Source organism: Rhagoletis pomonella, unplaced genomic scaffold (genome assembly GCF_013731165.1).
Source record: "Rhagoletis pomonella isolate Grant_MI unplaced genomic scaffold, Rhpom_1.0 Rhpom_scaffold_00010, whole genome shotgun sequence".
Classification (NCBI taxonomy): Eukaryota; Metazoa; Arthropoda; class Insecta; order Diptera; family Tephritidae; genus Rhagoletis; species Rhagoletis pomonella.
Genome location: NW_023458564.1, coordinates 13,022,901 through 13,038,603, shown reverse-complemented (window position 1 = coordinate 13,038,603; position 15,703 = coordinate 13,022,901). Strand labels below are relative to the sequence as shown.

General features: G+C 34.9%; 1 protein-coding gene across 6 annotated transcripts in view; it reads right to left on the bottom strand.

Annotated features, from left to right (window-relative positions):
* The window catches only part of LOC118746068 (protein alan shepard), a 156,878-nt gene that overhangs the window by 30,924 nt on the left and 110,251 nt on the right, over positions 1-15,703 (bottom strand). For 3 of the 6 annotated variants that reach the window (XM_036479814.1, XM_036479816.1, XM_036479818.1), the window contains exons 2-4: positions 10,048-10,286; positions 7,436-7,494; positions 6,207-6,331 (exon numbers count right to left, since the gene is read on the bottom strand). In XM_036479814.1, the coding sequence (XP_036335707.1) occupies positions 6,207-6,331; positions 7,436-7,494; positions 10,048-10,286 (423 nt within the window). The remainder of the gene's footprint in view (positions 1-6,206; positions 6,332-7,435; positions 7,495-10,047; positions 10,287-15,703) is intronic. The other 3 variants (XM_036479819.1, XM_036479817.1, XM_036479815.1) reach the window with 2 other exon arrangements.

Genomic DNA, 15,703 nt, shown 5'->3' with positions numbered 1-15,703 from the left:
AGTTGTGGGGTCTTAATTCTCTCAAAAAATATCATTCGATTCAAATATTTATTTTACATCCACTTCTGCATAAAACCTTCCGAAGCGCTCTCAAACTACAGCTACATACATTTACATATACGATGATCTAAATATGTATAACTTTCATACCAAATGTGTAAGAAAATGGTAATTACATCCTAAATTAAAGTCGTATCCAAAAGGATAATAATGGTTTTTACAAATAATACAAAAAAAAACATACATACATGTATAATACATATACTCATACTAAGAATGTCTATTGAATTTTTTTTTGCTAATGAATGTACTACATTTGTTTCAAGTATGTTTTTGGTATCTACGCGTATTTTACTAATAGTAAAGGTATTTGGGACATTGGGGAAAACTACAAAAAACAAAAACTAAGAGAATAAACTAAAAAACGAACAAGAAATGTGTAAAGAAAATTGTAAAGCGGTAATTGGAAAATAAGTTAAATACCTATTTTAAGTACATAGGTACTAATTACTTACAAGAAAGTATTCAAGTCAAGTTACCTTGCGTTTGCGCGTCAACTTTCGAAAAGAATTTGTATTTCCTCATAAAAAATTAGCACAAAAAAGTTGTCAAGTAAAATAAATATGTGTACTTTACATAGAAATAATAAAAGTTGTTAAAACGACTTTCTGGTAACTTGTACAAGCGTTGCACTATCGCCAGTTATTATTAGATAGCTGGCCGTTAGCGCCGCGAATTATTGTTGTTTATAGAATTCCGGCTAATTAAATTACTTTTTCGTGGAACATAAGGAACATCGCTGCCGCCAGGCTCATTTTATATTGCAAAAGTTCCTTGGAATGTAATTATGTATGTATATGTAATTGAGACTAGCAACAGCAAGCAATGGCAATTGGCTAAGTTATTGTCGCGCATCGATGCGCGGCAACAATGTAAAATAATAATAATAATAATAGATGGGCGCTTACACATTAGTACATATGTATGTTAGTGTTTGGCCGAGCTTCTCCTCCGATTTGTAGCGTGTGCGCCTTGATTTTGTCACACAAAGCGGAGGGACCTACAGTTTTAAGCCGACTCCGAACGGCGATTGCATTTTTATGAGAAGCTGTTTTTCATTGCCTGCCCAGGGGCGACCGCTGTTAGTGAAAAACCTTTTTTTTTTATTTTTTGGTGTTGGGTTGAACCCAGGCGCTGCGAAGTGGAGGCGCGCACTGCTAACCACCACACCTTTGCGGCCGCCAATAACAATGTAAAAATCGTATAATAATCACTGTTTGCCAGCCATTTGTGTGTAGCTCCAGGCACGAATATGTACGAACATACATATGTACTATGTACATACATTTGTATGTATGTATACATATCAGTAAGTGGGTGTACGGTAAAGGCGCCATGCAGTGCGACTACGAATAATGTCATTTTCCTTTTATGATCCATCATTGTAGTGGCATAAAAAATGCTATGAAATCAAGAAGGATGAGAAACAGAGAGAAAGCGAGAGAGACAGATAGAGAGAGAGAGATTAAAGAGAGACGGAGCGTGAAGGCTCAAGGGATGGCTATCACAGCGAATGGCAACAATTAGCGAAGTTCTTTGAACTCGTAAGGACATACATACAGTGTAGTTAGGCACATACGTACATACCTAATTGTAACAAGTAAGGACAGTACTGTCTTCAGCTATGCCCAAGGCATCATACCTTTCACGAAAATCAGAAAATTTAACATCAACCTACTACTGCATATTTGATAAGTTCTTTGGGAGCTAGAGATTATAATAAAGTGGTTTTCAAAATTTTCACTTTAACTACATAAATACATAGATAGATGAGTAATGTTATATTTGAACCATCAATGGCATGGATGATACACCCTACAAAGTACAGATTTTTAATGATTTTCACTGTAAGCTCGATAGGTATGATCGATAAGTAAATGGGTCACAAAATTCCAAAGTTTTAACTGCCTACGTAAAGGAGACATATCCCGAAAACTTATATGTATGTACATATCTGAAAAATCAATGGTATGGGAGATTCCGCTTAGAGAGCAAAGACCTTGACAATTTTCTTAGTAGACTTTATGTTATTAATTAGTAAGAAGTAAATAAAAAAATTTGAAGACAAACTTTACTTAGTGGTTAATAGAAAAATCAAAAGCCGACCCCCGTACCATCTAACCGTTAAAGTTTTAGCGGAGTTATTTCTTTTCATTTAAAATATGAAATAAATCTGACAGATTTTCCAAATATATCGACTGCTGCGCCACCTAGCCGATTAATTCCTATTTCATATTGCAACGTCATCTGGTCAATCACAACAACAATCAGCTGCATGGAAGCTATGGGATAAAATAACCCGATCAATAATACCCGAACGGAGGCGATAAGCAAGGCACTCTCTGAGCATGGAATACAGCGCCTTATGGTGGCATGGATTGACTCCATGCTGTGAGCAGGAAAACCACCAGCGGTACGCCTGAAGGGGGTGTACTATCCTTTCTCCTCCGGCTACTGGTGGCGAACGAAATTCTGGAGATTTTTAAAACAAGGATAATAAGGGTTTCGCCTATGCCGACGACTTAGTGATACTACTTATCACTGCCAAATTCCTGTCAACGATAAGTGAACTAATGGATAGTCCATTAGGTGATATCTCTAAGTAGGCCCACCAGAATGGATTCGCGGTTAACCCCTCCCAGACAGAACAGGTAATGTTTACAATAAAAACTAAAGTATCTAAAATTGTGAAATCGGGAATTGTATGGAAATGTCGCCCCACGCGTCGACTGATGAGATGGCCAGATGCGGCTCAGAGATGTCAATTGAAGAAGCGGATAGCTCCGTTTTACCACTGTTTAGTGATCACATTAGGAAAATTGATGAATACATCGTGGCCGCGACTTAGTAGGAAAAAGGCGAGGGACATACTGCAACTTGATAGACCTGCAGTAAGAGCCCTTACCGGCGTCATCACAGGACACTGTGCTATAGCCGCAATGCTTCTATGGTGGCGAATAACAACAAGTACTCTCTGCAGAAGCTGCCGTGATGAGGATTAGGAAGAGTCAATTCTGGGCCGATGACAAGGTCTATAGACGAAGCGCCTCAAGCATTTGGGCTCACGCTTCTTTAACAGTCGAGAGCGAGATAGCGGATGTGGAACTGTTCAGTAAAATAATGGCTTGGAAGCTACTCTCTCACGATTATGGGTACGATTCTCCGCCTGACATGGAATATTCCACAAACGCCCTCCTAACCTAACCTAATCCGATCTTTGTAAATCGGCTCAGCTCGACAATCTTATCATTTTGGTATAGTTTTTGATGGATCTATCTCAACTTCTTCTGTTACTTACAAAGATACCATTTCATGTTAATGAAAGGTATAAAAATATACGTATATACATATGTACATGTGCACGATATTGCTCCAAAGAAAGTGATGGTAAACTTCAATGCACCCAAAAGGAATCAAACTGCAGCACCACACATTACATACATAGTATTATCTAAAGGCAATTATGTGGGTGCCATAACTACTTTATAGTCTAGTTATATAACGAGGCAGCACATGACAACTTTCCATTACTTTTATTTGGCCTGAACGGCGATAATTAGAACAATGAATGGTAAGTGTCATATGATTGTGAGTATGAATAGGCGCTGGGGTCTGTATCATGCCGATGAAGTTCTGGATTTTATTGAAAAAAATTCGTTTAATATAAAAAATCCACCGTGGCTTACGGCACTTCGACCGTAACCGGAACGACCCAGATATATATCAGAAAGTTCAGTACAAGCAATACAAAAAAGTTTGATTTTTAAAATTCGAATAGCAAAATGACAAACATTTGATTTTCTTGCAAAGTAATTATGTATTTATGTTATTATATCGATACCTAATTGGAAGATCGACCTATCTCGGCAGCCAGTTCGTAAAACGCCCTATCTCAGAAAACTGTTCAAGAACGCCCTACTTCAGAATTTGATTGAAGAACGCCCTATCTCAGGTACCGATTCAAAAACGCTATCAATGTATTTTCAGCTGAGATAGAGCGCTTTCGAACTGGCTGCCGAGATACTAGGTCGATCTTCCACTCAGGTGACGATATGTAACTACACAAAGAAATAATAGGATTTTTGTGCAGCAAAAGACATTTAAATATATTTTCGAAGGGTGGTGAGACTGGCTAGCCACTGTGTTTATAAGGTTTATAGCGTCACTAAAAAACCCATGATCCCTGGGATCAAGAGCTGTTTTGGAAAGGAAAGTAGATTTCTTGGCAAAATAAAACCAGTTTTTTATCGCACTTTTTTCTCGGTTGCTTCCAAATGCTGTAGAAAACCTACATCCAGTAGACAGCGCACCAGCCTACCGAGAGTTGGATGCTCCAAAAAGATGAACTCCACAGTCTTCTCATTCCTTTCGCATCTCATGCTCTCATGCACATCTTACCATGGGTTAGACCTAACTTAAAGGCATGTGACACGACACAACAATAATTGTCCTGCTAAGTACATAGTACACCAACTAGTAGCATAGCGCGTATCTTGATCAGAGATAAAATAAACGTTGGGAAGTTGCTGTGATAAGCTCCCCATATCGTTATTGAAAGTCTGCAGTTTTGCGTTTTAGTCTACATCTTTCTTGTCCACTGCTCAGCTCATATTTTAGTGTGACTGCTCGTTGCCACTGATGCTAAATAATATGTCGCAGTGCCTACGCGCTTGTCTATTTTATACCCACCTATTTACACATTCACCGAGTCGTCATCCTTCGACCTCAAGGTGCCTCCAATATTCTTTCAAAAGAAGAAATACCAGACAAGGTAATGTGACTAGGGGTTTCTTTCGAAGAATATTTGGAAAGTATTTTTGTACTCTACTTTCTTCTTGTGAACTAATGGAATCAGCTCTGGGTATTTTTTCTGGGTGGGGGAAAAAAGGGCTAGAAGTTAACAAAACGGAAATTGTCTTGCTCTAAAGCAGAAGAAAGATTCCTCAGTTCTGTTTGCCTGGCCGGACCAAGACAGATTTTATGTCGGTTTTGTAGGACTTCCGCTTAGGCATTCCTATACAATATCCAACTAGGGATGAATAAGACGCTGGCCTAGGGACGAGAAATGATAGCCTTACCATATATAGTAATAGCTCAGGTGAGAACACAAATTAGCGCGGGATTTTATAGAAAATTTGCTTTATAAAGGAAAATCAGTATATTCGTTGCCAGTCTAAAGTCAAAAATTGTTCGTAAATCTTGCGCATCGCCAGCATCACCAGATCACGTCATCGTCTCTCTCTGCGGGGCTCATGCCGATTTCGAAGGGAACGAAATAGCCACTGCAATGACTAGACACGATTCGGAAATGCATACTAGCGAGGCGGTCAATTCACTACAACCACCGTTGTGTTATCTATTTACTGAGGAAAGTAGACGAGTACACCTCAGCCGTAGCAAATGTCCTTTGGACCAACCGAGATAACTTTGATGTCTTAAGGTCTTCATTTGAAAAAATATCCGACTGTCCCAAGGGAGTGAGTTCCGTAAAACGGAAACCCGCTTTTGGCGTTGTGCCATCTTAAGTGTCACTTTCCATTTTTGACAAATTGTAGATACGCATGTATGTAATTAAAGTAAGTAGTCAGTAGTAAGGACTAGTTGGGTATTGGTCCTAACAAATATCTGGCTAGGGCAGTGTACGCGCTGATAATTGTCAAGTCATTATTATGCTGAGCTACTCATAAAAACAGTAGGTGAGACGAAGCACACAAACACACGCCCTCTAGAGGTCGTTATCCTTACTGTGTAGCAATGCAGTTTTTAATGTGATACATTTTATAGCTTAATTCAAGCGTGCCAGCAAAGATAGCAAACTTGCGGTTGTAAGTAGTTAATTTTTAAGCGTTGCATTTGAGTAGCAGCAACAATGTTAAGCCTAGCCTGTTTACGAGAAATTATAAAAAAAAACACCGAAAAAAAACAAAAAAAGACAAGACTTATTGCTGTTTTTCTCTTGTTAAAAACCAACCACAACAAATTTAAGAAAATCATAGAAATGAGACTGTACACAAAATTATCAAGAACAAAACCAACAAAAAAAAAAAAAAAATTAATTATATAAAAAAATGTAGATAAAATATATAGACCAACTATATAGAAGTGGGGGTGGGGGGTGAGTATTACTTGCATGCAAACAAACGTACAATGGCCGGCCTATGAAGCACCCAGATACCCACTTTGGCCATCTGAGCTTGAACGCCCTTTGCTTGTAGTCCCTTGACGGCGCCCTCGGCGTATGCTGGCAACTCGAAATCGACAAAGCCGTAGCCTGAAAAGAAAGAATATTTTGTTTTTGTTTTCGCCACGTGAGATTAGCGTGTATTTTATTCAAACAAATTATTTTTAACGAATAAAATAAAATTTAATTTCGAAATGGAAATAAATAATGTATTTTTTTTTTTTTAATTTTTAACATTGATGAATGCATCGAAAGGATTAAAATTAAATCGAAACAAAGTTTTAGAAATGGACCAGAGAAAAACAAAAACAAAATTTTCGAAGAGGTAAAAGAAAAAAAAAAACAAAAGAGATTAGCAATATTTTTTAAAAATTAATAAAATGCAATAATAAAATTGAGTGATCTGGTTGAAAATCTAAAAAACAAGTTAAGATACAAAATACAGAATCGGAACTTATTTGTTTGGTTAAGAGTCAAAAATTATTATTACTATTATTTATTGTTATTGTCGATAAAAGAGTGAGTGAAAATACATATCGTTGGTGATACTGTAAAACGTTTTACATATGTATGTCAATTATTACCCTTGGCGCTTAGATGGTCTGTTAACCGTATTGAAATACTTCTGGGAATCGATGTACTCCCGTAAACCAAAGAAAAAACTCTCTACCTTTGGTTGACAAAGAGGAACGATTAACAGCAGCATTCAGATACAACTGAAAAGATCATTTAAGCGCCGAAGGCAACAATTGACGTAGAACGTTTTGCACTATCGCCAAGGACATATGTATGTGTGTATATCTGAAATATAAAGTGCGAAATTTAAATTCTTTTTAATTTTCCGTTGCCTTTTAAATATAAAATTATGTACTTATTATGTACTTATATACACAGAGTTAAAGAAGCTGGGATTCATTACTTATTAGTATAATTTTTTTTAATTATGTATGTAAAAAATTGTATGAGAAAAAAAAAACGCTATTCAAATTGCTTAACATACGAGCTACAAGTTAAAAATTTTCTTTTTTAGACCAATTGAATATTCTTTAAACTTTATTTAAATTTAAGATTCAACCAATATATGCCATCTTGTTCGATTTGTATATTGTACTTGAACTTAACAAATTCAGATTCTTACAACAAAAACACACGTACTAAATAATAAAGATGAGAAATGGTGAAGAAAAAAAATACCTTTACATTTGTTTGTTGTTTTATCTAAAATAGCCTTGGTGGATATAATTGTTCCATATCTGAAAAGGAGAAGAAAAAGGATTTTTTTTTAAATTTGCAAACAAAAAACTTTAATTTCAATGGATTGTTCTATTCTTTATGCACTTCAAAGAACGATCAAAATAATTACTACGAATAGTTCTCTGTACAATGCTTTATTTTTTTTTTGTATTAAGGTCAAATATTTCTAATTATATAATTTACCAAAAAGGACGAGGTGAGAAAGCGAAGGTTCAACTACATATCTATCATAGGAAATACACAACAGCTTGTAATATGTTTTATCCCCCTTTCTCGTTTGTGCTCAAAATCCGAGAGAGGAGGATTTAGCTGCTTATTAGTCCTCCTGATCGCCTGTAAGGGGCTCAATATGCATACAGCATATGTGCATAGTTTGAGACAACGATGGTGAAGTCGACAGAGAAAGGTTCATACAAGAAGACTTCTCGGCATTAAGTGACCCTCCAACTTTTATACGTCTTCGATAGAAAGCTGGTGCGGGCCCAGCGGGCCGCATTTATTAAAATCAGCGGGCCACTTAGAATCACTCCCTAATGCGTAATATAGCGTCAGTCGCCACCATGGGTAAGGCTGCTGCGGTAAAGGCTGCGGTTAGACCTAGAGGTACTAGGGTTTTAAGTGGGCCAGGCCATTTTACCCCTGATAACACGGATCACTGCTTGGCTAGACTGGTATCAATGAGCTCTGTCACTCCTAGGGATGAGTGCAGGGGAACTTCTGCATCGATGTGCCGATGCTTAACGGAAGGGCCGGTGTACGAGCCTTTTGCAGGCATATCTCTATCAACCGCAGATATAATCTTCCAGATCACTGGAAAGAGTCGATTGTCAGCTCAATTAGGCGTCATGGGTAAAGGAGGTAAAAATGTACACTGCGCTTACAGATGATAGGTAATTACTGAACCTTTATTTTGATTACTTTCTACTTAGACTTTAATGACTAATCGACCATAGTGATATTGCTGAAAGCTGATTTTTGCACGAGTTAGCTAGGAGAGGCACTTTCGCATCAGTTTCAACGAGAAAGCAGTGAGCTGGTGTGCCTTTGACTTAACGCGTCTCGAGCCAGCTCAGCGAAAGGTGGGCGAAAAGCAGGACAAGTCCTGATCTTCTCGTATTCACACATCCACAACTATCAATTCTAGTGGTTTTATTGACGGGACAATGTGTGATGGGCCTATAAGTGGAGAGGCTTAATATCGCACCGCAACTTTATTGTCGCAGCTGCTTAGAGGACGATGATTCCATAATTTCACATATGATGCCCAAAGAGGCTACGATCCTTCAGAGAACCTTCAATGGCACATTTTAACTAGTTTTGAAGTAAGGTTTTTTTTATTATAGCCTAGAAGTTACCGTACGTAGTGCTTAAAGCCGAACACCCACCCAGACACGTCATAAGCCATGTGAAGGGGTCGAATATAAACATGCCTTTACAGGGTAAAACAAGGAGAGCAGAGGTACTTGTAAGCACTAATATTTGCACCGGACTTGCCCTTTCACCACCATTTTGTTATATCAGTTACCAGATTTACGGGTAAGTTTTGCGTATTGATGCTTTTCGAAATTAAAATTTTAACACAAATTCAAGATTTTAAAGAGGAATGTCCTCAACTTCAGATGAACAGTCACATCTTGCACATCGGCGGCTACAAATCCGATAAAGGCGTCGGTGCAGGGAATTAAGGTTTACGACCCAGAAATGTCCACTTTACCGACAGAGGGAAAGATAGCTCTGTATTTCAGGTTGATGCTTACGTCATAGAAATTCAATATACAGGCAGTGGAGTAACAAAAATATGCATACATATACAATGACTTAAACAAGCTTTCACATAGCGATTTTATTTTTAAATATTCACAATGTTTTTCTAGTGAAAATTTTTCTTTAAAAGTTTTTATAGAAATATTACTTATTAAATAAAAATTTCAAACTCAATACAAAATTTAGGAAACATCTGCGAATTTGCATCAAAACTTTGAACTTTTCAATCTGAATTTTAAGAAAATTTCTGGGTGTGTAAATTTGTAGAAATTTTAGCACATTATTTATAAAGGTTTGGTTATATTGACAAAAAAATTTGATTTAAAAAAACATTATAAATATTAAAAAAAATCACCATTAGAAGGCTTGTTTGAGTCACTGTATATATGTATATATACTTAAATATTAGGGCGGTGCTCATCGATCTTTGTAATAAAATTTATAATTTAATCATAAAAATTGGATTTGTATTTTTGCGATCAAATTTAACTCTAAATTTTCTGATCTTTACTTTTTCAATCAAGTTTTCCCTACGTTCCCTACAAAAAGGCCATACTTATGTACATATATTTACCAACATACAATATGCATGTAAAATAACATTTATTTTTTTATTTTTTTGGGGACTTCGCCACGGTCATAACTACTGACCAGAGTAGACTAGAAATCCTAATGGTAAATTTAATGAGCAAACGACATTTCAAATAACTCTTCTCTGTGTTTATTTTTACGATTTTATGTGCATAAAAAATAAAATTGCCTTTAAAAACATTGCGATTGATACTCACTGTGCACACATAGTTACTAAATCCTTATCGGTTGTGCCTTGTTGCAATCCTCTAATATACAAATTTGTTTTCGACAATTGTTCCCCTTGTTGCTGTGTACCGTTACTAGGACCCATTGTTGTATTTGTATTGGTATTACTCAGACTAGTACTTAAAGTTCCGCTCTGTGAGCCGGTATTGGATGAGCTGCTTGAATTTGTATTACTTGGCGATGCTGCAGTTGGTACACGCTGACCGTACTGAAATTAGAAAAGTAAGAAGAAAAATGAAAAGACAAAGAAAAAAAAACGCAAACATTAAAATGCAATATTTAAAATTAAGAAAGGTATGTATGTACAATTGCAAGCGACATAAAATGAACAATGAAAATTTTATAGTACAATTAATTTTGCAAATGCCCAGACAAATATTCGTTTTCTTGGCCCTGTGTCAACTAAATGTCAACATACGGCCTTAATGTTTTATTTGTTTTTATTGACGACTCGGGTGGTAGTGCAAGAGATTGTGTGCGTATTTGTGCCTACGGTTGTTGGCTTAATGTGATTTCAACAAATCAACACGAGTTAGCCGACCGACAAGTAGAATGGTCGAGGCGTGAACTGTGCGAATTACTTTTTGTGTGAGTTGCATTAGTCAGAGTCACATACTTTGATATAAGAATCTGTGGATGTATTTTTTGTATGTACATTAGAGTGGTCCAATTTTTGTATGAAAAAAAAACAATGCCATCCTAGAAGACGGGGCACCCCCATAGGTTTTTCCTTTTGATATTTGTAATATCTATACCAACTTTGAGTTTTCTACTGCAACCAATACAGGGTGCTGGTACCAGCACCTCTTTCGACAAGAGGAAAAATTTTGGAAGGTACCCCAAACCCTATCTGGGAATTTTTTTTTTTTTTACCACTCTAATGTACATATGTGCAACATATTTACATTCATATGTATGTACTCTTGTGTATTAATCTGGCAGTGCTTCCCTACGGCTAGCTACCGAAAACACCCGCTTGGCTTCTATGCGACACGGTTGGCAGGATGCAGGACATGAGATAGCCTTCGAAGTTAGACGCCGGGTGAGACACTCGTTTCCTGCGGCGGGAAAAAGTACTAAGCTCAGAGGAAACAGTCGAGGTTTTTGGTAGCTTGCCAGATCCGCAATTGGTCTTTATCTAAAAGTACCGGTCAACTTAAATGATTTCGTCATTAATTTTTTTTTTTTTTGGATGTACAGCAGTTTGCAGATTATTGCAGATGTGTAATGGCGTGTGAAAGCGAATGTTGCTTGAAGAAAAAACTAAGAATGTAAGATATGTTTGTATATGTATGTATGTATACTAGGGCTGTGCGATTAACTGATTATTCAAAATTTCAGTTAATCGAATAATCAAGACTTTGATTAAGCAAAAACAAAAATATTAGAGTAATTTGCTTTATGATTAATCAACATTCTGATATGATGTAATCAACATTTGAAAGTACTCTTTACATATATGTTAAGTAGTTGAAGTTCCTTAATACTTTGAAACCAATGTTTCTGTTTTCAAAAACTAAAATGAAATATTTTTTTCATATACAGATTAGGGGTATTCACGATCCGGTGCATACTGCCTTGCATGGTGCATAGATAACATAAATAGCACGATTGTTGTTGTTTCATGTGTTCAAATAACAACAAAATTAGCCATTCATGCTATTTATGCTATCTATGCACCATGCTAGACAGTATGCACCGGATCGTGAATACCCCTATTGTAAAAAAGAAGATAAGCATTTTCAAAGGCAAACTCTTTTAACGAGAAAAATTCATCCTTTTGGGTAATCATATTGTAAGTAACTCGATTAATCATAATTTTAAATAATCAAAATCTTGATTACTCGAGTAATTGATTAGCCGAACTGATTAATCAACTTGCTCGAGTAATCGAATAATCGCAAAGCCCTAATATATACAGTAGTCGAAAAATTATAGCCGCACCATATATTGACAAGTTTTAACATGCTATTTTTTGGTATTTAATTTTGGTTATTTTTTTTATAAAAATATAGTTCATTCTTTAACCGAAACCGTGTAAATCCAAGTTTAAAACTTTACGCAATACTAAAAAAAAAAATCAACATTAGATTAGATTTCTTAGAAAGATTTTGCGTATGTAGCTTTGTAGCCCATTGAATTGAAGTAGAATAAAGTGCAAGTTTCAGTTGGCTAAAAATTAGTGATAATTTAAATTTTTTGTTCCATTTGCTTCCCTCATACGCATAAACACAACTTATTTTTATATGGAAGACAACCATAACATCTTCGACAAAGAATATTCTAAAAAATCAGCAGTACTTTTTCTGCAACATTTTTCATTTAAAAACAACTTCAAGTTCAATAAAATTGTTGAATTGTTATTGTTATTATATTTGCACTTCCGAATAAACCGATAATGTACCGGAAAAATGATTTTTTTACATATTTTTTTTGATTTTTTAAAAAGACACCACTTGTGAACCACCTTTTTTAATGACCTAGTTTTAATGTATACCATTCGAATCCCTTAAAAGTAGTTAATTCGATATTTAAAATTAAAGCTATTTACAACTTCATGACTGGGAAAAATTGGACACTCTCGTTTTTGATTTTTGGCGTGCACTAAGAGAATGCTAACTCGGTTACTGAGATTCGAATATCAGTTTGGTCGAGATATTCCACATAAGGCAAATTTTTCAAAAGATCAACGGGAAGATGATCAACATCTACTTAGAGGTATGTAAATTTCAAAGCCACTTTCGATAGAACGAAAATAATTGCCTTTGTGCCGCGATGTCTAAATATGGTATCCCCGAAAAACTAATACGGCTGTGTAAAATGATGTTCAGCAATACCACTAGCTCCGTCAGAATTTTGAAAGACATATCTGTGCCGTTTGATACCATACGAGGTTTTCTTTGTCCTGTAAACCGCTCGAGGCCAATTTTTTACAAGAGTTATATTCTACATATCGATGGCTAAGTGGAAGATCGACCTATATCGGCAGCCAGTTCGAAAACGCCCTATTTCAGAAAATTTTTCAACAATGCCCTATTTCAGAATTTGGTTGAAGAACGCCGTATTTTAGAATTTTATTGAAAAACGTCTTATCACAGAATTCGGTTCAAAAACGCCCTATATCAGCACATTTTCAATGTATAATGGTTTGAGATAGGGCATTTTTGAACCGAATTCTGAGATAGGGCATTTTCCAATAAAATTCTGAAATAGAGCGTTCTTCACACAAATTCTCAAGTAGGGCCGTCTTGACAAGTTTTCTAAGAATTGGTGTTTTTGAACTGGCTGCCGAGATAGGCCGATCTCCCACTCATGCATTGACATTAATTCCAACATTTCTAAATTAAAAATTATGTTGAGCTGTATCGAATATTTTTTCAACCCAGAACTTCATTCATATCAGTAACGCTCCCTCATACGACAATGTATTGCCAGTGAATTTCAATACATACGTACACACCTATATGTATATATATGGGCCGTTCCATACCAAAACGGGTTCACACTTCATGTGTTTGATTTGTTTCAAATTTTTAGGGTTGATGGATTAACATAAATAGTAAAAAAATATGAAATTAATTTGGGCTTGATTGATACATTTTTAAAAACTTTACAGCACAAAAAAAATCGATTTAATAGTTTTCCAATTAACTCGAGAACGGGGGAGGAAGAGTTTTGAAAAAATCACACATGCACACATCAAAGTTCTATATGAAAAGAAGTATTTAAAAAATGTCTTCTTTAAAAATTTTTCACAAACAAATTTTTTGATAAAAAAAAAAATAGTTTTTAAATATATGCCATATCAAAAAAGTTGAAAACAATCACAATGGTAGCTATGAGCATTGCGCAATATTTAAGTGTAGTATTATGGGGTGCACTCCACAATAATTTGAGTTATGAATTTTTTTCATAATTTTTTTGAGTATGCATTAAATTTTAGTTTAATAAAGTGCAACTTTTAAGCGATTGCAAAAGTGCTGTTAGTTTTTTTTAAATTTAATTTTAATTTTAAATTGAAAACGGGTTCGCGCATTTTCTCCATAAGAAAAAAGTGCAAAAAGCCATCAGCATAAAAAATATTCAAAAACAAAGCAATTTTGCAGTAGCTTAAACTTTGTACTCAAAAAAATTCTACAAAAAATTATAAATTTGAACTTCTTCTTATACTTCTATTCTTTTCTTCATAAGAAAAAAATGCAAAAAGCCATCAGCATAAAAAATATTCAAAAACAATGCAATTTTGCAGTAGCTTAAACTGTGTACTCAAAAAAATTCTACAAAAAATTATAAATTTGTAATGTACTCATTTTACTCAACTTCGGTGCAAAAAAATTCATAACTTAAATTATTGTAGAGTGCACCCCATAATACTATACTTAAATATTGCGCAATACTCAGAGCTACCATTGTGATTTTTTTTTAAATTTTTTTAAAATGGCATATTTTCAAAAACTAGTTTTTTTTTATCAAAAAATTTGTATGTGAAAAAATTGACAAGAAACATTTTTTTTTTTAATATTTATTTTTATAGAGAATTTCGAAGTGTGTATGTGTGATTTTTTTTTAAATTTTTTCCTCACTGACCTCACGCACCATCAGCGAAAAAGATTATAAAAATCAACGCGATTATCTAGCGTGTGGAAATTTGCGCTTTAACCTACTCACAATTTAATGGGATATAAAACTGCATACCTAAAATTTTTCCAAAAATTTTTAATAAAAAGTTTAAAATTTTTGGGTGAAATTGTTAAAGTTTGTTGAATTTTTATAATTTTTGTAAGAAGTTTGAAAAGTAAATTTATGAGGTGCTGGTTATGTAATGTACTAGACGTTTATAAAAAAATTATAAACATTAAATAAACAAAAGAAAAATAACCTGAACCGGTCAAAATGTTATTTAACTTAATCAGCTGACCACAAGTGTACGTACGTACGTACATACATATGTATGTATGGTTGAATAAATATTTTTTTTGGCGTCACATAAAACTAAGTTAGCTGCCATCAGTGATAACTATAATTTCATTATCTGAGAAGTTCATTGGCATGAAGAATGCGTACAATATAATAGGTATGTATATAGAATGCTATCGAATTAGTGACCACACAGCAACAAGGACAGGAAATTGGCTTTATGTGTGTTAAAGACTTGCGCAGAAACGAATGTGTTGATATCGAATATGTGAACAAACATACATATGCAAGTACATATCGTACATATATTTTAAAATAAGATTTTTCGATTAGTGTTATGAGTTTTTTGATATCTCCCTTAGTTTCCGAGATATTGGGTGAAAAGTTCGTTAATTTAGTACTCCTTCATAGACTCAAAAATTATTAAAAATAAGCAATAAAAATAAAATAATTTAAGAATTTCGTGGAATTCCCTGTTTTTGGAGAAATTGCATTCCAAACTTCAATCGCGATATCTCAAAACCTGCCGAAAGTAACGCACCTCAATCTTTTGTCCTGGCGGCAATATGTAAATATGTACTTACAAATTTAGGTGTAAGTACCAACAGTTGTCCACAAAATATTAGGAGGGCGATGTTTTGACCAGTTTTGACTATTTGACTATTTTTCTTTTTTTATTTAATGTTAATTATTTTACTCTAGCTGGTG